The 24,924-nt window shown below is 40.9% G+C and overlaps 1 protein-coding gene across 12 annotated transcripts in view; it reads right to left on the bottom strand.

Moving 5' to 3' along the window:
* The window catches only part of sox5 (SRY-box transcription factor 5), a 245,049-nt gene that overhangs the window by 84,062 nt on the left and 136,063 nt on the right, over window positions 1-24,924 (bottom strand). For 7 of the 12 annotated variants that reach the window (XM_026147891.1, XM_026147887.1, XM_026147893.1 and 4 more), the window contains exon 1: window positions 22,506-22,735. The exons of 3 other annotated variants lie outside the window; for them this stretch is intronic. In XM_026147891.1, the coding sequence (XP_026003676.1) occupies window positions 22,506-22,600 (95 nt within the window). In that variant the 5' untranslated portion in view covers window positions 22,601-22,735. Of the gene's footprint in view, window positions 1-308; window positions 1,841-1,974; window positions 2,174-22,505; window positions 22,736-24,924 lie in introns of those variants that run through there. 2 more of the 12 variants (XM_026147888.1, XM_026147890.1) reach the window with 2 other exon arrangements.

Genomic DNA, 24,924 nt, shown 5'->3' on the forward strand with positions numbered 1-24,924 from the left:
TGTAAATTGCAAAATTATGAGTCTTTGTCAAAGCAACAAGAAAAGACAAAAATGAGATGAAAATTCTTGCATTGTTAAGTGAACGACACAAAAATATGACTTCTCACTTGCAAAAAAAAATAAATCATACATTTACATAGAACTCTTTCAAACTCTTCCCCAACTGCTATTTTTAATAAAAAGTTAATTTTAGCAAACTGCATGATTTTCAAAGAAGAAAAGAGGAATTAGAGAAGAGGAAGTTTGATGGGAAGATGAAGAAGAAGAAGAAGAAGAAGCGCGGGTGAAGGAGGCGAGCGGGCACTTACAGAGACACAGGAACCGAGAGCATCTCAACCACCGAGGCTGGAGCGCACACACACTCTGGCAGCTCGCGCGCGCTCCGCTCGCCGAGAGACAAGCGCTCGACGCACACACTCGAAACGCACCGCTCAATGGAAGGTTCACCTCGCTCGCCCGCTCATATGAAAATACACACACTCACGCACACAAACACATGTAGCACGGCCACAGTGATGGAGTGCATTACTGGAAAGCAAGACTTTTAAGCGCTCTCCTCCTAAGTCATTGTAATCCCTGCATTTATCTCCATACATTCTGCTTTTCTGTGTAATCCTTTAAATTTTTAATTCCTCATAGCTGTTGTCATCTTTTTTTTTCTCCCCTCTCTCCTCTAACCACTTTGCCGGATTGAACGGTTTATTAAAAACACTTTTTTTTTTTTGCCACATCTAAATGTGTTCTTAATTCAAGGGGGGCCCCCGCCCAACACACTCACAACCCACCCGCCAACCTCAGTTTATCTCTGAACAAAAGATTAGTTTCATCAGGGCATTAAAAAAACAAAAATAAACAGAGTGCTACTATAATGCAATAAAAGTCAAGCAGGCAAAGGAAGACAGGAGTGTGTATGTGTGTTGGTATTAAATCGTAGGGTATTATAACATAATCTGTCTCTCGCAGCATTAGCATCAAACAACCATTATTCCACAGGCAAAAGCCACTTGTGTTGACAATGTTGGGAAAGGGCAAGGTTAGAGGGTTGACACCTCTAAATGAAGCAGGCCTGCACAAACAACATTGAAATTAACATTAGCATAAGGCAAGGGGGGAAAAATAGAAAAACAACACCACTGCCATGGAGACTGACAATAGGATTACTAAGGGTTTGCATGAATTTGGATTAAGTGAAAAATAAATCTCAAATAAACAGAACTTTAAAAAAAGGGAAGCGGGGCAGAGTGAAAACACTTCAAATACAGGATGGCATATTTCTATATTTTGGCCGATTATTTTTAAACAATTTAGTGTTTGAAAAAGAAGAAATGTTGAGTTTATTTCTGACTTGCTCAGATCAACTTCTTATATATTAGGCTGGTTTAGGTTTACAGGAGGAGTTGCGAGTGGACGCACGAGTAGAAGTTGAGGTGAGTAAGTGGTGCAGACGAAATGATGAGAGGAACGGCGCACACGTTCTGACTTTAACACACACACACACACACACCTCTGAGTTTACTTTTTCTCTCTTACAGACACACCAAGGTTTTGAATGAACAGAACTTTAGTCAGTAAACTCAAAGGAGGGGGAAAGAAAGAGTCCTTTCTCTCACTGTTGTTACAAACGCGTACACATATGTTGCTTGATATACGTTTCCTTTGCATATACCAGAAGCATAGCAGTCAATCATCAAGTCTCCCCCCCTTACCATCTCCCACTGTCACACACACACAAACACAGAGACGCACACACACTCTTCCAGACTCAAACTCAGCGGACTCGCTGAGACAGCTGCTCAACACACACACACGCGCGCACGGAGTCCGAGTCTTCTCTTCACACACAGCAACTTTCTGCTTTATACCCCTATCCTCCCTGCCTGCATCCCGCTCCGTCCTCACCCTCTGTCATCTGTATGTGAACGTGTGTATGTCTGTGTTTGTGTGCGTGTGTGTGAGAGAGAAAGCGTCACGTACCTGTTACACTCCTGAGGTAGCTCAGGCTCAGTGAGCATGCTGGAGTAAGGGTCCGTCTCTCTCGACAACAACAACATAAAACAGTCCCACAATGCTCAGATGAACAAGGTTAGTCTCCCAAAAACAAGACGGGATAGAAGTGATCCTTCAACCTCACACACACTGCTGATTCTCTCTCTCTCTCTCTCTCTCTGTGTTCCTCTCTCTCTCTACTCACACACTTTCAGCCTCACACCCTCCCTCTCTCTCTTTCGCTCTGCCTCCGTCCCTCCTCTTCTCCCTCCCTCGCTGTAAGCTGTGAGATCTATGCTCTGCTCTTAAAGGGCCAGAAGCACAGTCTCTTTCTCTTTCGCTCAGTGCATGACTGTGTGTGTTGGGGTTTGTGAGAGAGTGTGTGTGTGTATGCGTGTATGCAAAGGGGAGGGGCTGTTTGACCAGAGGGCTCATCTATCTCTCAGCGTAAATGCACAGCAGTGCTGCCCCCTTCCACAAGTCCATCTCTCTCTTGCCCCCTCTCTCTCTCTCTCTCTCCCTCTCTCTCACTCACTCACTCACTCACTCACTCACACACACACTGTTCAAACACTCAGTTACAGATCATGTAGACACACTTCAGAGTGATAGGACCACTACAAGCCCTCATACACTTTATTATGCAATAAGCAGGGAATTAATGACATGACACCTAATAGAACAAACTACACGCCTCGTCTGAACGTGATGCTAGCCGGGTTTTTTTCCAGGTTTAAATTGCACTACTGGGAACTTATATAGTCGTTTGCCACACACAGAAAATCCTGAGCATTAACTGCATTTAACAGGTAATCATTTTCAACTCTTCTGGAAAAACACCGCAAACAAAAATTCACTTAACTTACCTTAATTAATCACTTTTACTGCATTGCTGCAACCTTTTCGTTTGGGTTTATTTTACTTTAATATTAAAAGCTACACAAGAGTTCTACAGAACGAAGTTGGTCCAAGTTTGACAAATGAGTAACTCAGTTTGGGCCATTAAACACTTCTACACACTTCTAATGCTCTTACTGAATGTATACATTCTGCTTTCATATTATCCCTACTCCAATGCTGTGGACTCATCCGTGCTTAATTGGTTATCTTGTCTTGTCCCAGCCTCTTTCACTGTCCCTTTGGTTCCACCGTGTTAGGAAAGTGAAGCTGTTTTGTGCTCAACTTTGATTCACATCACGCTTTTGACATGATTGGCCATGCTAACAGAGTAAAGTAAGAGAACAGTGGATGTGAAATAAACCTTGAAACGAGATTAATACGAGGTACCCCAACACTTAAGTGTCTGAATTATTTCAGAGTACTGACTTCCCTACACTACAGGTCAAAAAGCAAAATTAAATGACATTAATACTACTGCTGTGTCCTCTACCAGTCTTACTTTTCACCACACCTGCATTCGTACTTGAGCACTATGCCATCTCTTAAGTTGTTATTCCTTTGATATGCATTTAAAAGCTAATTTTTGTCATCTGGGCCAAGCATGATGCATACAACTCACATCCACCACCCAATCCAACAATTTTGCACAGTCCAAAGCACATTTTCTCACCTCTGCTTCAGACCCAGCATACTTGTGTAATGAGTCAAGTTTCTTTTAAAAGAGATGTATATCTACCAGTAGTCTACTTTAATCACCCATCTCTTTGTTTGTACCATCTTGACCTTTCCATGTATTACTGTGCTAACATTTGTTGCTATTAACATCAACATAATGTTAGAATATTTCTTTGCCTTTAATTGATGTAGGGGATAATGTCAAGGATATGCACTACAGGTATTGACGAATGACTTCTATCGTCCAGCCAATCAGAGTGCGCCTGTCTTCATGGCCATAATATAACAAATAAAACCCTTAAGTGACTTTAATTTCCTTTCATTTTCCTTTTTCTTTGATACAGACATTTCATTCTGCCACAGAGAACAGTCTCGTTACAAGAAGACAGCTGAACACTTCCAAAAGAACATATGCCGACGCTCACATGCATGAATGAACGCATGCACACACGCGCACAGTTTCAAATCACACAATGCACATATGCAACTCGACTGAAACCTTCACCAATCAACTAAAACCATTATGTCCTTAGGTGTGCGTACAACACGAATGCCTGTGTGTATGTGTGCATCAGTGGTGCATGCTGCTTGCAGCCCTTAGTGCTGTCAGTCACTATTAAGGGTGTGTGGTCTGCGTGTCACACACACGGCCAATCCAGCTATTGTTCTGCGGAGCACAGAGAAAAGCAGAGCTGACAGACTGCCACTTCTGTGATACTTTAACACACACAGACACACACATACACACTCAGACACTGAGAGAGGCACACACAGAGGAAGGAGGGAAAGCAAGCCCTGTCACTGTACCTACTGTAGACAAGCAGACACCTACTGTATGTGTGTACACACACACACACACACACACACACACACACACACACACACACACACACACACACACACTGCTGTTAATATAGTGAGAGTACATTAAGATGTAGTGATGAAATCAAAAGCTCATTTTTGACTTGAAACAGCTGGAAACAGCCTTTCACAACATCCATTTGGTAGCTCTTTTTAAAGCAATATTTCTAAGCAGTTTGACTTCAACCAGTTGGTGTGAAAGTAGATCTAATGTTAAGTTTTCTTTTTTATTCTCTGTACTTTTAGTATTTTCTGTCCATGAACATATATAGAAAAGTCAAGCCTGAGACTGCATTACTACATAAAAAAAAGAGAAGTAGTTCAAGGTCAGTGAAGTCCTCTTACCTTATGCAGGATCAAAAATTAACTTTCAGTCCCTAGAACTGTTACAAATGTAAAAACTGGACATATGCAACTATATATTTTTTTCTATCTTATTGCTGAAATGTTTCCAGCAAGAGTTCTAAAGAACAGGTAACAAGGTAACATGTTAATGGGAAAGAGTGTCATTACCAGTTGGGACAGAGAGGATTGGTGCCATTTGCCATCTGCGAGTCTGTCTGCCTGTGTGTGTGTGTGTGTGTGTGTGTGTGTGTGTGTGTGTGTGTGTGCGCGTTTGTGTTATAAAAGCAAAATGTGGTCCGGGGAACACCTACTGCAGCAGGAAGTACCACAAAGGCAGTACTGCGTATTGTGTTTATTTGCCTCTCTGTCTGTGAACAGATTTTGTCAACAGATTTTACAGGTGCGTAGTTCAGATTAAAATAAAGGCTGACTTCAGGGATGGTTGCAGTTTGACCTATGACATCAGAGTAAAGACAGCTGGAAATAAGGGGACAAGAGCTTCTTACCTCATCTGTATAATATTTACTCAGTTCAGTATCATTTCACGTTCTTTATTTCCTGTTATTGGGATACTTCACTAAATTGTATCCTTACACTTTGGCAATCTGTTTTTATAAGCTGACATGCCAATAAAATACTTCTAAATTGATCTGAATACAACAAAAAAAATTGGTGGAGACGTGGAGCACAAACACAGGAAGACCCACTAAATTCGGGTGAGGATCCAGATAAATAAAACTGTGAGGCAGGGGGTTGCGAATGACCTTTGAATGTACCCTTCAATGTTTTCTAAAACATTATGCTTAAGCTCTTTCTTGTGAATTATGTTCTCATTACTAACTCTAGATTTCTATTGTTGGACTACTACTAATATTCAGTATTGGTTCAGTCCTGCACTTCAATTTATGTCTGAAACAAGCTCGATTCTTCCATCCTTGAAGGCAGCTTCTGTTTGATTGGCTGTCCATCAGAAACAGCAAGTTTGAAAAGCAGGTGGGCTTCTGTGGTTACAGCTAAATCCCCAAAAATAAGATGCCCATATTAGGGTCATCTGCAATTTCTTTGGTTCTGGCTTTGACTTCTTCTCCTCCCATATCTGCACTAACATGGCGTTATTATCTGTGGCGGCACCTATTGCAGCGGCTACCTGCGAGTAAAGGGAGCAATACACTTGTTGCACATTGGTTTGTAGCTGATGATTAGCCACAGGCAGATGTTTTAGGGAGCGGTTACATAGTAGTCCTCTAATGCATTTATCACCCTGTCATGTGTCTATCAATGATATCTTCCACACTCATTTATAGTCCCTTCAATTGCTGACATCGAGGACAAGAAAGAAAGAAACTTCTAGTTATTTCACCCATTTTGGAAAAGTCAGTAAATGTTCCTGGCTCCCTACGGTCTTAAGTCACCACATTACTGTGAATCGCCTCTCTTTAAGATTTTAGCTCATCCTACTCTCACACATTATTATTTCATTTATTTTATAAATACACTGCTACTTCTGGGTTTTCTGTAAATTAATGCGAACAAATGCAAACATAAAATGAATCCATCAGTATTTAGTTTACTTTATGTATATATAGTATGCCAGTAAATGTTATGAGATGGTTTTATCCAAACACAAAGCTACTTAGAGGGGAGAAAATGTCATGCGGAAATTAATGTTTTATACAAAAAGTTTGAGCCAGCAACTCAACACAGATGTCAGATATTAGCTTCTTTGGATTATCAACAACACTGGGTATAATAGGCAAGATTTCAGCAATGGCAGTGGTGTTATATAAACTACAGCATTTTATAGCATCTGAAACAATACAAAGTTGACCTTAATTGACCCATCAAAAATTTAACAGATACCGCCAATGGACGGTAATGTCTTTACAAGCTGTAGATGACAGAAACACCGTGACTTTATAATTAGATAACCTTTTAACAGCAACAGGTTGCTTTGACAGGACTAAATCTAATCACATTCCCAACTAAATTGAGCCTCGATTGAAAACGGCATCTCTCCTTGACCCCGTGAACAGCTGCAAAACCAATGATAACCTCATTTGTGCATTACAGAAACTTAATTTCTCCATTATGCGTCTGAGTCGCCAGCAATTGGTCAACATAACGGAGCAGCGCTGACCTGGGCACACTCTTTAGCCTGCTCTCTGTCCCCACTGGAGAACACTTTGAGAATGAGGATAAGACTCATATTTGTTGTGTTTTCAATACATGTTTATGAGAATAACACTCACACAATAGCCATGGCCAACAGCAGCTATGAGAGTTCACTTGCCATGAACTTAGTTGAGATTAATTTTTGACTTGACAATGTATTATATAGTCGATAAGATGTTGCAGGGACAATGCAAATGCACAGCAATCAGCCAACCCGAGCATCATGTATAAAAAGCCTTCTGTGGAATTTGCACAGAAAGCATTTGTGAAAAAATAAACTTTTCTTCTTTTTATTTCAGGGACAACCACAAAATCAACTTTGTTTTTCTCTCTCCTGAAGTGTTATTTAGGTTGTTTTACTGGAAGTTTCCCCAGTTGTGCAGATAGAAGTGTAGAAATATCTCTCTTCCCTTGGATATAAAGGAAGCAGCTGGCATTCCACTAATCTAAAAATCCACAAAATTTGTTCGGAGCAGTTTCATCGACATCCGTCTCAAAGAAGCATACAGCTAGCTAGCATTACAGCTGACTCAATTGGAACATCCTTACTGTTTACACTGTGTCTCCAGTATGAGCCTTCCATCATAGATAGATGCAGACTGAGTACCTTACAGGTATATAACCAACCGACACAAGCGGAAGCCTCTCCAATCAGTCTCACCTCTGTCTTGGACTGCAGCTGGAGAGCAGGAATTAGGGGCACATGAACCGTCAGTTTCTCGGCAGAGTTTCCGTACAGCTCAGAACTGATGCTCCAGGCGTTACCACCTGCAGGCCATGATAATGGAGCTGGATTATTCAAGGATTTCACAGGCTAAGACAAAAGCGGCCTGTCCAGCAGGGCAGTCACAATTCATCAAATATACTTGTTGCATCACCAATGTGCTTCAGCGGCCTGCCCAAGTAAAGTCTATGTGCAGGAAAGCCTACATGTCTAGAGCCAATATCACCAAAACTGTGCAACTCACACCAAAACAACCTAGAAGGCTCTGTCCTCTAACACAGAGTGCTCTAGGAACAACCAGTCTCCCAATAACAAAATACTGCCTGCAGTTCGTGTGTTGCAGAAGAATTCAATTAAACAAAAGGACCAGAACTTATTGTTTTGGCTGATTTAAAAAACAGGATTCTGAAGTCATTCCTAAGTTTCAAATGTTTGAGAAAAGAAAGTGTCACAGAGCTGCCTTTCGAGGACAAAGCGCACACAGAACCAAACACACCATCACAGAGACAGGAAAAAAAAATACCCAGGCGATACAGCAAACACCCACTGTGCTGCAGATACACACACGTATCACACACTCATTCACTACCAAAGGGGAAAAAACACAGAGAGGCTAACATGTACAAACAACACACACACACACAGTCCATTACAATGAAACCGTTGATGGGAGGCCCCCGTGTCGGGACCCTAACAGCTGTAGTGCATTAAGGGCCGACTATGTGCAAGGGCAGGGAGAGACCGGCAGCAAACAATCCCAAAGCCCGAAGATACACACACACAGTCGCACACATCACCCCCACATTTTCACAAACATTCATGCGCCATATTATGCAAATGCAGAGACACACACATCAGACACAATGTGGCAAATCAGTAGTTATGGACCTAAGAGGGCTTTTCGTGAAAGAGCAAGATCGCGTCTCGAAAATGACAGTTTGCATTTAAATCGGAGCGAAATGAGCGTGCTAAAGATTGTTGAATATTCCTGTGCTTTGTTGCTGTGAATCAAAGTTCTGGGGAAGAGCTGTCCAAAATTTTTCATTTACCTTTTCCTTTTTTCTGTTGCAGCCATTCTTCATAAGACAGAAACGGTCAATAATTTGCTTTCAAAATGACTGCTTTATAGTGATTAATGATTATTGGGTCTAGGATCCTAAAAATAAGTTCAGTAGGCAGCTGTACACAATTTCAATGATAAACAAGAGTGCATCAGACTGTGTGTAGTTACACTTCAATCATTAACGTGATCCTCTTTGATAACATAACTATACCACAGTTTCTGTGGCCAAATATTGTGGAGAGAGATAGTCGAAACAACAGCTGACAAAATTATTTCAGCTCAAGTTCTGTTTACTCGTTTATCTTGGGGCCACTGACTGTACCACACTGTCTTAATAAGCAGGTGCAGTATGCTCAGTTGCCAGAGCACCTCCAGGACTTCTTATGTTGACAAAGAAAAAAAAAAAGAAAAAAAGGTTGAGTTGGAAAGAACAGCCAACAAGTCTTCTAAATTAAAACAACCATTTAGTTGCATTAAAGAACAACACAAGCATTCTATTCTTGCTCCCCCATCTGCAAGTCAAAATCATTGGAGGCCAAACTGCAAAGCTGTGTAAACACAAAAACTGTTTCTGCTTCTCTTATGCTTCTTCTTTCTTATCGTCTTCTGCCGTTCCAATCTATAGCAACTCCTAGAAACATAAAATTAAAAGTTTTCAAATTTGGCACCAGTTTTTTTAATCAGAGTTGGGAACTTTGGCACCACCAATGCACTTATTATGTTTTTTAACCATAAGCCCAATTTTTATAAGGTGGAACACGAGGAACTGTTCAATGCAATGAATTAAGCAGAGTTTAATGGCATCAATTTTAGTCATATTAGATTTTTGGAAAAACCTTAAAAACCCTAAAACTGGTGATGAGGTGGCCCAACAGGGAGTGAAATCAGCAATGCGTTCGTCTATCAAGCAAGCCTAGGCCTGCATTTTAAGAAGCACACACTATATTAAAGCTTTGTCAACATGTTAACCCATTTGATGCTACCACCATACTGCATTTTATCAAGGGGTTTATGGGTAATCCTCAGATCGCACCTCACAAAATCCCTCATATAGAACTTAAATTTTCAAAAACCATCATAGTTAATCTAATTTTACACTGAAGTAATGTAATATCAGCAATTATATTGACACCAAACTTGGGGAAAAATATCACATTGTGTTTTTCTCTATAATAATTCCACCAGACTTTTATATGCTTTTATAACCCCAGTTGCTGCAGGGGGAGCTTTGTCACTTGAAGGTGACCAGATGTCTTGAGGAAGCTGCTGAAAGAACCGATTCTGTACTTCTTATGAAATCATCTCACCTCATGTTCCACTTCTGAACACTTACAGACTCTTTTTTTCAAGGTCAAGAAGGAACTGCTAGCCTTAATGCTGAACCTTTGGCATTTGTCCATCTTACATAGCAGCTTGAGTTATCCAGACGTTGAGGTTTTGAAATTGTGTTAAATGAAGCAAAGCTAATTATTTCAAGTTGAGCTGCCTTACTCACACCTGACGCGCTCTCAACCAATGCCGTGGCAACAACTAGTTCAAGTTTAAAGTGAGAATCAGAATGGAGATGTTCTCTGGGTGAAAATGCTTGCCTGATGTCAGAGAAGAATGGCCAGAGAACTTCAAGCTGACAACATGCCAACATTTACTTAAATAAACCCCTTATTACAACCAAGATCTGCAGAAGAGCATCTCAAATGCAAAATGCATTGAACCTTGAAGTAGATGGGCTACAGCAGCAGAAGACCACACCGGGTGACACTCCTGCCAGCTAAGAACAGGAAGCAAAGGATACAATTTGGGTTCACCTAAATTGAACACTGGAAAAACATTGCCTGGTCTGATAAGCCTCAATTTCTGCTGTGGTGTAAACATGAAAGCATGCCTTGTGTAAACAGTGGTTGTGGTGTAATGGTTTGGGGGATATTATCTTGGCACACTTTGGACCTCTTCGTACCAACTGAGCATTGTTTGAATACGACAGCCTACCTCGGTATATTGCCATTCTTCAAGACCATCTTCTGATGGCTGCTTCCAGTTGAATAATTCCGGCATGCCACAAAGCTCAAATCATCTCACACTAGTTTCTTCTTGAATAAGACAGGGAGTTCATTGCAATCAAATGGCTTCCAGAGTTACCGAATCTCAGTCCAATACAACACCATTGGGATGTAGTGAAACAGAGCATTAATATAATGGATGTGCAACAAGTTTGCAGCAACTGTGTGATGCCATATGGACCAAAAACTCAGAGGAAACCTTTTTCAATCTGTGTCAACAAGAATTAAGGTAGTTCTATTTGCAAAACGCATCGAACAAAAAGTCTAGTACTACTGAACATATCTGTCGAACCTGCTAGGGATGCATCTATGGAGGGATATTTAATTACTAAACATTTCCTGCTGATAAGGGATCAGTACAAAATGTTACAATGTTATCTACCAGTAGAATAACAAATGACTAAAACATATCTTATATTGTTCACCTTACATTTATAACACTAGCACTAGAACTAAAGTATCAGTGACACAAAGAGACACCAGAAAGAAGAAGAAAAAACAGATCCAAAAATACCTGCAAAGTCTTATTGTTTCTCTGAAGGTCTACACAATTGACATTGTTGCATCAGATATTACGTTCTAGGTTACATCGCAGGACAGTCTTACACAAATATCAGATAACATTTCAGAATTGCGCATGCAGGCTCTCTCTCCACCTGTCTCTCAAAACTCTTCTCAGTCTCAGGGTGAGCTCATATATCAATACCTATGGCATCTTTTCTTCTCTCCCTCTCTCTCCTCTTTCTAGGGAGAGGAGGACAGAGGAGAGGCCAGTGTGGAGAGGCGCAAAACCGTGTGAAGTGGCTTTATCGTTGGGAGACACGTGCAGGCAGAAGACTCCGTCTGAAGGCTGAGTGGCAGGCGGCAGAAGCCATTAAGATAGAGCCGCTATCTCTTGCTGCCAGGGTCCTCTTAATACAGGCAGGGACTCGGGCCTCTGTCACCCACACATGCGCACACACACACACACACACACACACACAGAAGCACACCTTCACTCCTGATGTACTTTAACTGACACACAGCGAACATGGATGTAGACATGTGCGTGTTCATTTACACTTACAAGCAATTCCTTATCTGTGTGTCTATTTTACCATCCTGAACCCATCAATCGTCACATAGGGAGGAAAACTGAAGAGATAAATGGGCAGGTAGACGGGTGGAGACCAGAACACAGACAAACAAATTACTGTCTCTGCCTCTTTTACGACCAAAGTATAGTGGTGTCAGTAATGTGAGGTAAAGTGCACGCCACATTTACTGTTTTGAGACATCCATGTGTAACTCATAAGATGCCTCACCCTTACCGAACTTGTTTGCATCCACAATTTCTCTCCTTCTCCCGTAGAAGTGGAGGCACTAGTGGAATGGACTCTAGGAGGTTGCAGACTTGTCCTGAAAACTTTTAACTGCTTTACAATTAAATACTAAACTGCCAACATTACTGCATGAAATAAATATTTTGGTTTGGTTGTTGTCAGAGCTGTAGAGTAAATACAGAAACCTGGAGATTCTTGTTCTCCTACAAAAACTCTTCACACACCTTGGATCTGGCTGAACCAACATGACAGAGAACAGTCATGGTAAAAGTAAAGTAAATTCTAAGATTTTCGGATGTAATAAAAATGATCTGGTCCTTATGCATTTGATTGATTGATCCTCACCAAGTGTGAGCACCTCTATAAAAACAGAGGTTTTGGCAGTTGGGCAGTAGAAAACGACTAAACAAGTATGGCTTGTTGAGAAATCACCTTCCTGTTTAAAACGCATGCCTCCATGCCTTAGGTCTGCTAAGGATCTGAAAATGCTAGAAGACTCTGAACAATATCCTTTAGATTTGGGCCATAATGCACAGCACCGTGTGCATACACATGCATATCAGCACAAAAAACCATCATCTGTCAAACACAGTGTCATGATTGTGGCTTGTTTTGCAGCTATAGGAGCTACAGGAGCCGGGTACCTTGCAGTTGTGCAGTTATCCGTCAACTCGTCTGTGTACCAAATAGGGCTGCACGATTTTGCATAAAATGAGAATCACGATTTTTTGGCTTAGAATTGAGATCACGATTCTCTCATGATTCTCTTTTACAGTATAAATATTTATTGCACTTATTAACTGCACATCAACTTCGTAACAGTTGAGACTGAACATAAAAACAATAAATAAACATAAAAACAACAAATGTCTCACGTTTTGTTGTTGCCGCAAAATGTTGTACTGCTTGAAATTCCATCTCCACCGTTGCTCGACACTGCGTGTATAGAGCAGGTAGTGCAACAATAGAAAAATAGTTGCGGGACGGCACTGTGTAGCGTTTGTCTAGGGTGTTGATCATTTTCCTAAATCCCTCGTTTTGCACAGTGTTGATGGGAGCCATATCTTTGGTCAGGTGATTAGTGATAGCCTCCGTAATTTCTTTGTGCCTGCGGGAGTTCGACGTGTATAGGGAAGCGTTGTATAAGGTTCCCGTTATTGATGTTTGGGTGGTTGACCGGGACGGATTTTCTCCTGTCACTTTCTCGTCATCCCTGACGTGCTCTCCGTTGTTTTTCCCTGCTAATTTTAGCATCACATGGCACAGCTTCTGTATCACGTGGTATAAGGCTCCGCCCTTGTCATTTGTTGAGCAGGAAGAGTGAGCGCTTGTTTTCATGCAGATTACGCCCCGGATCAAAATGCGGTACAATCGTCGTCATCTTTTTTTTTTTTTTTAATCGTTGTCATTTGGAAATGAGATCGCACATAAGTATGAATCGAGATCGCAATTTTCTAACGATTAATCGTGCAGCCCTAGTACCAAAGTATTCTGCAGTCAAATGTGAGACCATCTGTCCATGAGATAAAGCTTGCCTAAAACTGGATCATGCAACAGGACAATGATCCCAAGCACAGCAAATCTGCAAATGGCTGAAAATGAAAAGAGTCGAGCTCTAACAATGGCCCAGTGAAAGTGTGTGTATATATATATATATAACTAGGGATGGGTACCGGTATCGGTTCTGACACAAACGGTAGTAACCAGACCGAAAAACAGCGCACATTTCGGTGCTTTATTTCGGTGCTTTTTTTTTTCCTGAGCTATGATAGATTCTGTGTTAGACTCTAGCCAATCATTTTACGTTTCCAAGGATAGTAGGCGGGTCCAGGTACGTACGTTCTTTTAGAGCAGAGCTACAGATTAAAAATGCCCAAGGCGAAGCGGTCAAAAGTCTGGCTGTACTTCACAGCAAAATATGCAAACTCAGCAGCAACAAGTGCTTCAAGCTGATACTGTGATACTGTGCAAAGGAGGTAACACCTCAAATCCGATGAAACACCTGGCGACGCATAGCGTTTTTTTAAAAGCCGAGAAATGCGCTGTATTTGATAGCTTGCTGCAAGACCTCACACCGTGCACATCTACTGCGGGTGTGGTGCCTGTTATCGGACCCGGAGTTAGCAACATCCCCCAAAAACCCGAAGAGGAGAGTCCTGGCCCCTAGCCCTGCCAGTGTAGCAGAAATGATGACGGATGATGATGCAGCAGCAGCCGTTCTTCTCTGCGTGAGTAGCTTAATGTTGTTCGTGTGTAATTTACGTTGAGTAGGCTAACCACGTTATTACATTAATGCATGTAAGGTGAACTAGCAAACATGATCATAGCTACATGCGGCTGTCTTCTTGTTTGATGGCAGGTACTTCCTTCACCCCGGCCAAAAAGGCTAAAATGACCAAAGAAAAAGGAAAACCGCTAAACACGAGAGGTTTTTGGACAAAGTTTGTGTTTTTTCCATTGTTTAAGCACTGCTTCCAGCCAAGAGTGATACCATATATGCCCCATAGCTGCAGAAAAGGCTAACATTGTTATCTTTTCACAAAAAAACAGCTGAACATGAGAGGTTTTTGGACAAATTTTGTGTTCTCCATTCTTTAAGCACCGGTTTGAGCACCGTTTGAGCACCGGCATGGTTTCAAAAGTATCGGTTTGGCACCGGTATCGGATAAAACCTAAACGATACCCATCCCTATATATAACAATTTTTATTTTTTAAATATCAAAACTTAGAATTTCAAATCACGTTTTCTAATGCACTAAATTGACCTAATTTTAAAATCTTGTAAGGATCACTTTTGATGTCCATCTCAAAACGACAGAGGATGTACAGTAATGTACATTAATTTTTTTATTTTTGTTTTTATCATGGCTTTATAATGAGGAGACATGGCACTGAAAAAAAATCTGAAAAGAAATCTATGGAAAGAGTTTATTTTTAACATGACTTTATCTGCACTGGAAAGGTTTTACTCACGCTGAAAAATAATGTGGGCCATGAAGTCCAAGCCTCAAACCTACAGTACTTATAGTAATCTTTGGGATCTTTATAGAGAGCCTATTTTTGTAGCACTCTAAGTGTTTTACTCCACTTACACATCTTTTAAAAATAATAGATAATAATAGATACGAGCATAAGTAAAGTTGATATAAGTAGGGATCACTCTTATGTATCTGATGAGATCAAGTGAAATCTGATCGAACAACTACAACATCTGGCTATTTCCTGCCCTCCACATGTAAACAGAGGATAACAAAAAGCTAATGAAAGTCACATTGATGAAATTTATACAAAGTATTCAAGGTAAATGTAAATAGGTGGTTTAACTTTAGAGAGAGCCAGCCTAGCTGTCAAACTATGTTGATGACTTTTTGCCTCTTAGTCCAAAAATCAGTCCCCTCTATAAGGTAACACCAAAACATGAAACAAAGCAGGAAACAAAATGATCTCAGAGGTTTTCCACACTTTTCTGCAGAACATCTCATCTTTTTTTAAAGTTGCAGCATTCTTCCTGTGTGCCATCTGGGTATTCCTACGCTCCTGCATGAATGTATCATAGAGATGTCTATAGACACAGACCTGTTTACACACTGGCGCATCGTGCTCATCCGTGACGGCCGAAGCGACACCACAGCACACGGCAGCAGCGATGACTTCACTTTTGGTGTTCTGCAGTGAGTAAGAACAGCAGCGAGTATAAGCTGCCTGTTCGATTGTGCTTGTAGTGCCAACTTTCATGCTATAAGTGTCCTAAATAATAGAGTTTATTGTTTATTCTTTATATCAAGAAAGTGATTTTTGGCAAATTTTGACTTGTGAAACTACTAAATTCACCTGTAAACACACAAGCTTGAGTATATTGCAAAAGTGTTTTTTAAGGAGCACAGAAAATGAAAAAGTCGGGATGTCATGGATCTACATCAGCATCGATGTACAGCAGGACATTTTTTATCATTTAATTTCTAATTATTTTTGATTCCATCTTATTTGAATGAAACCACAGGGTCATGCCTTCCATCATCCATTCATTTGACTCTGAGACAGTCTTAATCACACATTTTCTCTGCTTTGGCACAAGGTTACCGGACAGAGAATGCACATGCAGTGTTCAAGCCAGAACCCTTTTGCTGCCGTGCCCCTACGGTGAGCACGCCGCTCTAACCACTAAGGTAAACGCTGCACTGTAAACAAAGCTGTTTTCTTCGCCGACAATGGCAGCGTGGAAAATTAATTAACGATCTGTACTCTTTGTGAAAATCTTAACTCATTCCTAATTAGCTCCTCTCCTTGAAAACATCAAGTCAGTTAATTATGTCTGAGGGAAAATGGTCTGTTTCTGGTGTCACTTATTTATTAGTAAGCTTCAGTGCTGCGAGAGAGGAAGCGGCTGGAGCAGACAAAGTAAGACGAGAATGAAAGGGAGTCTGTGTCACGGCAGGGTTAATGAAACACTAGCCTGGGAAGATAAATAAAAAGTGAATGATTTACAAAAAAAATGTACAGAAGCACACAAATACACACATGCAAACACAAAGCGTGTTTTTACTTAAGGACACAAACTCACACGCTGTAATTGTCCTGCCACTTGATTACAACACAGACCTTGAATTCTTTCTTCTCAACTAAGAGCCAACTTTGGACAAGCATAATTCTGCATCCATTCTTTTCTATGCATTTCCTCTAAAGGTCAAAAGTCACTGCTGCTACTTTTCATATTATGATAACCTTGAGCATCGCATTGTATTTGCACAGGCACACAGTTAAGTGACTCACACATAGAATCATACCTTATAAGCAATAAAGTTAAAAATTATATGCCAAATTCCTGCAGAATTATGACACCTTATACCCCCAGAAGTCAAAGTTTTAGTAATCAGCATTCTTGTTTAGAGTCTTATCTAATTATGTTAAAGAAATTTGGTTAATTGTCTACACATAAGTTTTAAAGTTGTGTATTACAATGTCTAACAGAGTCTCATATATGCTGTTTTTTAAGAAAAAAAAATTTCTTTGCAAGGAGAATTACTGGCGTTCAAAAAATTAACCCTTTTCCCATCAGCTTATAGAATCTGAACACTAACACATGAACTTTATAGTTACAATAGTGCCATTCAGGAAACTCCAGGCTTAAATTCTTGTCAAGACGTTTTAAGAATGAACAAGAATTGAATTTGTGTCTTAGGTTTTGTGGCAACAAGATAAATATCACTGGAGTGAGAGCTTTGGATTTGAAAATCTGTCGATAAGGATAATGTAATAAGATCCAAAGCACCAGAAGACGTACTCTGTACTAAAAAAGCAAAAGTCAAAAACTACTGAAATCTGGCCAACGTGCCCTTCAGGGTATTCTCGTTGTAAAGCATTGAACTGCACCCACCACCCTCGAATACTGTTTGATCTTTAGGTCATAGTCGGAAAACAAGCTCTCATTGTCAATGACGATTCTCAACATGACGGTCAATTGGGCACGGAGGTAAATTTTTGCTGTGTTAACATGGAGAATGTGCACGTGCAGGTGGTCTGAATGGGAGTTTAAGGCTTGAGACAACTCTGATTAGGTTAGCGGATGACATCCCTGAGACGAAGCAGGAGAAAACAGCAACTCTCTGCCCAAAGTATTTTCAAATCTGACAGATGTGACAGGTCAAACTAGAGGCTGATTTCTAGTCTCATCATAAAACACAGTAAAATACTTTTAAATATTAAAAAAACAGCATAAATCTAACACTTTTAGACTCTACGCTTTGTTTGTATCCCCAGGAGCTGACTTTACCTCTTCATCCCTTTCTCCCGCCTCTTCCATCACAATCTCTCCCCTCAGTTGTTATCTCTCTCTCTCTCGTTCTTCTTCATTCTTCCCCCCCTACTTTTTCCCCCTGCTCAAAGCTGTCAGGATGTTGCCTCCTTGGGTATGAGGCTGAATGGGGGGATTTGGCACCGTTTCCCTCTCCTTGCTCGCTTCAGCCGTTTTTAAGAGCACATGTTTATGCACCAAATCTCTGCACTTTGTGTTTCTCCACGTCAAGGCACAAGCTCAGCCCCAGATTGATGCGGCCTGGCAGCCCCCTGTGTACTTGCTCTAAGCGAAGAAGGGGGACGACAGAGAGAACAGAAGAAAAGAGAGAGAAATCTAGAGTGAAGAGGAAATGATTTTCTGATTTTCTACACAGGCTTTGTGGTCCTGGAAGGCTGTTTAAATGTGTGTTTTTAAGTCCATTGGTGAGAACAAGAAGAGAAGAGACTGTGCTATCCACTGCCTGAGGGCTATGCTGAGCCTATATATATATTTAAGCCCCCCCAATGTTCCTTGCTTAACAATAACGCCTACTAGTTTTAATTTAATTCTGTCATTTTTCTTACTAAATAATCCACTTCCAATTTCTGTGTCACAGCTGGAGAAATAAATCTAATCTTATCGCATAGCAGACTGAGTGTGAGGTTTGACAGAGTTTTCTTTTTCATCAGCACTACTATATGTGAAAAAGAACAATAAGAGACAGAAGTGTTTGAGAGTGCGCGCCATCTGCAGAGGGACAGGTGGGCTAAGAGGACAAGCGCAAGAGCTCTGACAATATGCCAAAGTAAGACATGGGCACGGAGAGCTAAGAGGACGACAGACAGATAACAGTCGCTCAGAAATCTGAGAAAAAGAGCAGCACTACTTGATCTTTCCTAGCCAGTTGGCCCATGGGCACACCAGTTGTGGTGAGCTTCCTAAACATCGTGCGGCCCAGCGGCCTCCGTAAACCAGCATGCAGTTTACACCCACACACCATCATTACCAGAGAACAGCTTTTCGTACAAACTATTTACATCAGATTTTAATAATGACCAGATCTATGGCCAGTGCAGATGTGTAGTTAATCCTAAGGTGTTGAAACATTACTACAGACATGCAGAAGAAGCACAGCTACTTTGACACTTGGGTCAAAAGGAAAAGATGATAAATAGCTGCTTTCTAGTTGTAGTCTGGCTTTTTATGGAGAAACCCAAAGCAGGATATGTAAAGTTACACAAACTGGTGAAGCGACTAACTGATTAGAAACTTTTGGTACTTATACCCTCCATCACCATCACTATGGAGATTCAAGTCACACAGCCTAAATCAACTTTATTTGTAAAACTTTGCTTTAATCCCATTATATATGGCACCTTCAAAAACTGTGTTTACAAAGTGCTTTGACAGCCCAGCAAAATCCTGAAGATATAAAGAAATTTAACCTCCTAGGACCTGGCGTCCACATATGTGGACATCACATTTTGGGTTATTTAGACTAAAATACTCAATTTTGCTCTACATGGGCCTGATATCCACTTACGAGTGCATTATACTGCTACTGTTCTATCAAAATTTTAAACGAATATCCTCTTATTTTTCTTAAAAACAAAAATAAGGTTGAAAAAAAATCTGGTAATTCTTTTGTTTTTACATTCATCGGGCCACAATATGACCAAATATCAAAGAGAAATTAAAAATGCATGTCGTGGAAGAGTTCGGGTCTTAGGAGGTTAAAACTGCAAGAAAAAAACTCTCAGCCAAAAAAAAAAAAAAAAAAAGAAAGAAAGAAAGAAAGATTCAAATATGGTGAAATTAGAAACATAAAAAGGGCAAAGACACAAGATTTCAAATGCACCAAAACAAAAAGATTAGATGTGAAGACATCATTAAATTTTAGTTGTGGATTTCTAAGAGTTAAAAATACTGCAGTGCTGTCTCCCTGGAAGCTGTTCTACAATTTCCTGAGAAATCAGTGTAACACTACTTTTGACAACTCAGAAAATTGGAGAACCTGGAAAATAGAGGCAAACTTTAATTTTGAAAAACAAGAAAAAAAGCTAAATGTGGAAAAATTGATAGAGTATCAAGACAGGCATTTGGGCCCAGAAACAGCAGCGTGGAAACTTCTCAACAACAGTAGCTAACATTAGCCAAGATTGATTAGCTAGCTAACATGTGAGCTGCGTTGGAAAATTACTCAGTGTACCTTTTCCCTGCAGTAATGGTGAGCACTAGCACGGCCGTTGGACTTACCTATATGGGCAACAATAAACAGTACAATTACAACATGAATGCACGATCGTTAAAATTAAAAATGCATCATAGCTACTTGCTTCTCTCGTCTCTGTACCGTGTAAGCATAAGAGCTTAGTTTCTATTCTTAGCAATAATGTGTGCTACCTTTAAGCCATATCATCGATTTCCTTTACACATATTTTATTGCTCACTTTAACTCATCCTGGAAAGTATGGAAGCTGAAGCTTAAATGGTAAAAATAAAGGGTCTTACGTTTGTTTCATCCAAATAATACTGCAAGCTATACATGGGATATTATAGGCTATTATTACCATGCGCTCACATATCACTTCATGTAATCTCAACATGCAGTCTGCCATGCCGTTTTTATTTTCCAATGTCTGCCGTGGCAACCCCAACACCTTTTACTACAACCTCCCACCCCCACCCTCAAGTCCTTCTTTTCAAACTGTGGGAACACACTGGCACACAGATGGTTAAGCCCATCCTTGTGATGAGTGGGAAGGGTGTGTGTGGTGGGGGGCTTGCTGCAGATGGCACAGAGGGCATCGCCAATCAGCCTACATACACACACATACGCACCTACACAGGGAAATAAAGGGAGAAGAGGAACAAGGTAAAGACATATGGGGAAGAGTTAGAAAGATAGGGATGCATGTATAGATGAAGGTGGGTGTGTGAGTCCTGTGTCCCCGGGCATGCAGTGTACTGTGTACGTGCGATGGCTGCCGTTAATGTAGCGTGGCACACAAAGCCCTGGCATCTCGCTGGCACCTCTGCCCACGCCGTGCCACACTGAGAGGCACGGCGAGGCCTGCCAGAGGGGCTGGCAAGGCCGTGTATGTCTCTGACTTTGTGTACGCATATGCATGTGTTCATTTGCTTGGTGACTGGTTCGGTGTACCTTCTATCTAAATATGTGTAACAAAGCACAATATGTATATACCATGCTGCTTTTGAAGGTGTGTGTCTAAGTATGCATATATTGTGACCCAGCCAAATACCACACACACACGCACACACACACACCAGTACCCCTCTCATTAGGAAGACCCTACCCTGTGTCTCTAATGGCTAAGCCTTTGATATGCAATGACGACTAATTCCCTCCTGTGTTCCACTCTCCGCAGACAGCGCAGTCATTAGACCACGGACATGGACACACACATACACACACAGTTGTGTTTGAGTGGGAATCTAATCATTTAACCCGTCCAGAGGTTCTGATTCTCATCTGTCTTTACCTTATCTTCTGAATTGTCTACCGGGGGACTCACTCCCCTCACTTGTAATGTAAATAGAACAATATTTACATAAAAACATTTGAATTTATCATTAAAAACAGCTCTTCTTGATGTGGAATGCGTCTTTCTGCTCTTTAAGGCAATAAGGTGAAGCCTAATTTGCTCGTTGGACTGTTTGTCTTGTATGCATAAGTTATTCTGCCATCAATCTCACACTGTAATGAGGAGGAAAAATCCGAACATTTAAATGTGCCTACTTTCTAAAATAGAGTATGCATTCTACACTGCAGTGCAAACAACTAGCTTTCTTTTTAAACAAAGTTATTTGTAGCATTAAACTCAATTGGCTGGTGTGGAACATCCAAATGAGCTTCACAGCACCTTTAAGGGAAAAAAAACAATCATATTTTTAAATGTTTTTGTCAAAGCAATTTCTTTGTTTTTTAAAGATGCTGTAAAAGTAGTGCCCCTCTCTTTTAGCGCATCCTGATCTTAATGGTGTAGCTAGCAAACTGATGAACTTTATTTACTTCTCCATTTACTCCTGTCTCTAGATCTTTGGTTTGTGACTGTTTATGTCTCAGTGAAACAAAACTAAAACTAGGACGCCAACCTCCTTGCAACTAGGAAAAGTCATATACTGAATTATTTTGCCTTTAGAGACTGACTGGAAATAGTTCCAGTGACCAACTCCCACAGGTTGAATGTGCAACATCATTGACAATCGCACATGTCATCTGCAAACAATCATGATCCAACTCAGTCTGGCTGCAACCAGTCTCAGACAAGATTGGTGGAAACTGATGAATAATCACTGCCAAATTCACAAACACAGACACGCCAACACGTTGCAATTTATCTGAGTCAGTATGCACCAATTCATCTGCTACGTGTCTCTTTTCAGTAGGGTGCACTGGTTGGCAGCTGGTTTTATTCTGGTTATATTCCTATACAAATGCAAAAACAAGATTGTCCTGCAGCAACTATGATACTATTTGTGGAGGAATTTCTGGATTTCTCTCTGAAATCTATGAGGTTCTGACTCTGATTTCACAGGTAACTATTGTATTATCACAAATCCCCAACATGACCCCATTCAAACACAAACTGATAGCACACTGACCGTGTTAATGCTGTTCTATCACCCTCTTGGCATCTTGAAGACGGACAGCCGACTGCTAGTGGTGCAAACCTGCTCCCCGACTTTGAGGCAACCATTTCAAAGGAGTTGTTCCTTATAGAGGGTCAACCGCCTGACATCTCTTTATCTTGCACTAGTGAAGACTTGCTACCTCCTCACTAATTTGAGCCTTTTAGCATGCATACACCTGAAGACCACATGTAAGTGCCAGCCTAAAAAGGAAGCAGAGAGTTTTGGTTTAAGTTATAGAAAATAAAGAAAGAGCGGTGAAGTTATGGTCACTGATCTCTTTGTTTGAAATGACAAAGACCTGCAACACAGGTCACATTTGAGTACAGGGTAGTCATGGGGACAAAAACGAAGGTTTTTAGTCATCAGTAAACCTGAGTGTGTGTGCCCATTGTTCTAATAATGCTTCTAATAATACTTTTCTGCACGTCCCAAATAAAACACGATTTCAAACTAAAATGAGGTCAGGAACATTTCCAAAAGTCTCCATTTTAGGAGTCCTAAAATGCCAGGGCAGTGAGAACACTTGGCAAAAGAAAAGGTCGCGTATCATCTATTGCTGTGGGCCATTATTTATTTCTATCTGCCTGTAAAATGATTTAACACTGTTGCCAATTTTGCTTAACTTTGTATTCATTTAAGCTTTAGATTGCCACTAATCTAATCTTATCAATAACACACTCAAGTATTGTACAGGTGATTAAAATAGAAGCAGCAGATGCTAAGACATCATTCAATTTGCTGTTCAGGCTGGATCGAGTGCCAAACACACTGGATCCCACATACCTCTACAAACAAACTAAATGCCCTCCTTTAAAGTTACTAATATATTCACACCACTATTGCTACCTGATGAGCGTTTTCCCCCTCATTTCATAGTCTCTCCACCATCTCTCTCACTCACTCTACAGTGTTTCCTGTTTTTAATATATCTGCAATCCTCACTTAACCATAACCATCACCCTGATCTCTTTGCCCTCTCCGTCTCGTTTCTCTTTTGTTTAATCCTTCCCTAATCCAGCCCTTTTCTCCACTCTTTTCTTTTCCCTTCCCTCCCACCCCTACTCAACCCAGTCCTGTTATCGCTTTATTACCGTGTCCTCAGTTCATTCTGTAGCTATTAACGTGGTGAACAGCTTCACCCTTGCTGATTCCAGCCAGCTAATACAGGTTACACACACTCGAGCTCAGCTGGCTGTGTTGGCACACTACCCTGCTCCTGCCGTCTCTCATCCCGGCATTATAAACCCCACCTAATCAGCCTCAGTGACACATCACGTGTGTCATTGATTTTTAATTAACAATCTGAATTTGAACAACGGATCAGCTTTTAGAGAACTGTTGAATAACTGGTGTGCAAACTATACAACATCAGGAAGTTGTGGTACACCTGAGAGGACAGTGTAAGCGTTGAGTAGCAACACTGAGTCAGAGAAGGGGCTGCGAGGACATACTTAGCAGAGGCCAAGGAACGATTTTGATACTGACAACAGGCTTGGAAATGTGACTATTAAAGTCTGTCACTAGCGACGGTTGCCACAGTTACATTTTATCGCTACTGCGTCAGTAGGTGAGGGTAAGAAGCCAAGGCTCTGGTCAACTGTGGAACAGTGCTCTGTGATGGATTGGGCTTGAACCGATTCTCGATGACAAAAGGTGATAACAGGATTTACCAAATGCTGAGGCGGAGCCAGAGCAGGAGAGGAAGTCATTTATTGACATCTGATTGGCCAGCAATTGTGCCAGTCTAAAATTCATTGGTTGTCACTGATTGCACATCTTGTATTCAGAAGCTCAAAAGGACAAACATGATTTACGTTGTATGATTTCTCCTATCAACCTCAATCTTTAAGTCAGAGAAAATGATCTAAACCACAGACAAAATCCGTTTTGTTTACTCATTTGCTTTAGTTCAGTTCAATTCAATTCAGCGTTTTTAATCTTTCACAATAGACACCAACCCCTCAAGGTGCAAAAACCCTGTAACATTTGATAACACCAGATAACCCCAGCAATCAGTCATCTTCCCTATGAGCACAACTGGCAAAGGAGGGAAGAGAGAACGGCATTTTAACAGGAAGAATGATTCAGCAGAGATATGTCAGGGAGAAGGAGCCATCTGGGTGAAGGGAACGAGAAGTGAAGAGAATAAAGGACAGCAAAGAGTGACGAGGACAAATCAAATTATGAGAGAGAGTCAATAACATGCAGCAGTGGTATATCAATACATGGGGAGTGAAAAAGAGGTGAGCGCTGTGGGTAGCAGGGGAAGTCCCCAGCCTACTGAAGTATAACTAAGGGATGATTCAGGGTCACATAATCTTAAAAATAAAAGCTGATCCTTTTTAGAATCGCGGGAGCGATGACCCGATCCAAGATGTCAGACAAAGAA

Source organism: Astatotilapia calliptera, chromosome 17, assembly GCF_900246225.1.
Source record: "Astatotilapia calliptera chromosome 17, fAstCal1.2, whole genome shotgun sequence".
In the NCBI taxonomy this organism is placed as follows: Eukaryota; Metazoa; Chordata; class Actinopteri; order Cichliformes; family Cichlidae; genus Astatotilapia; species Astatotilapia calliptera.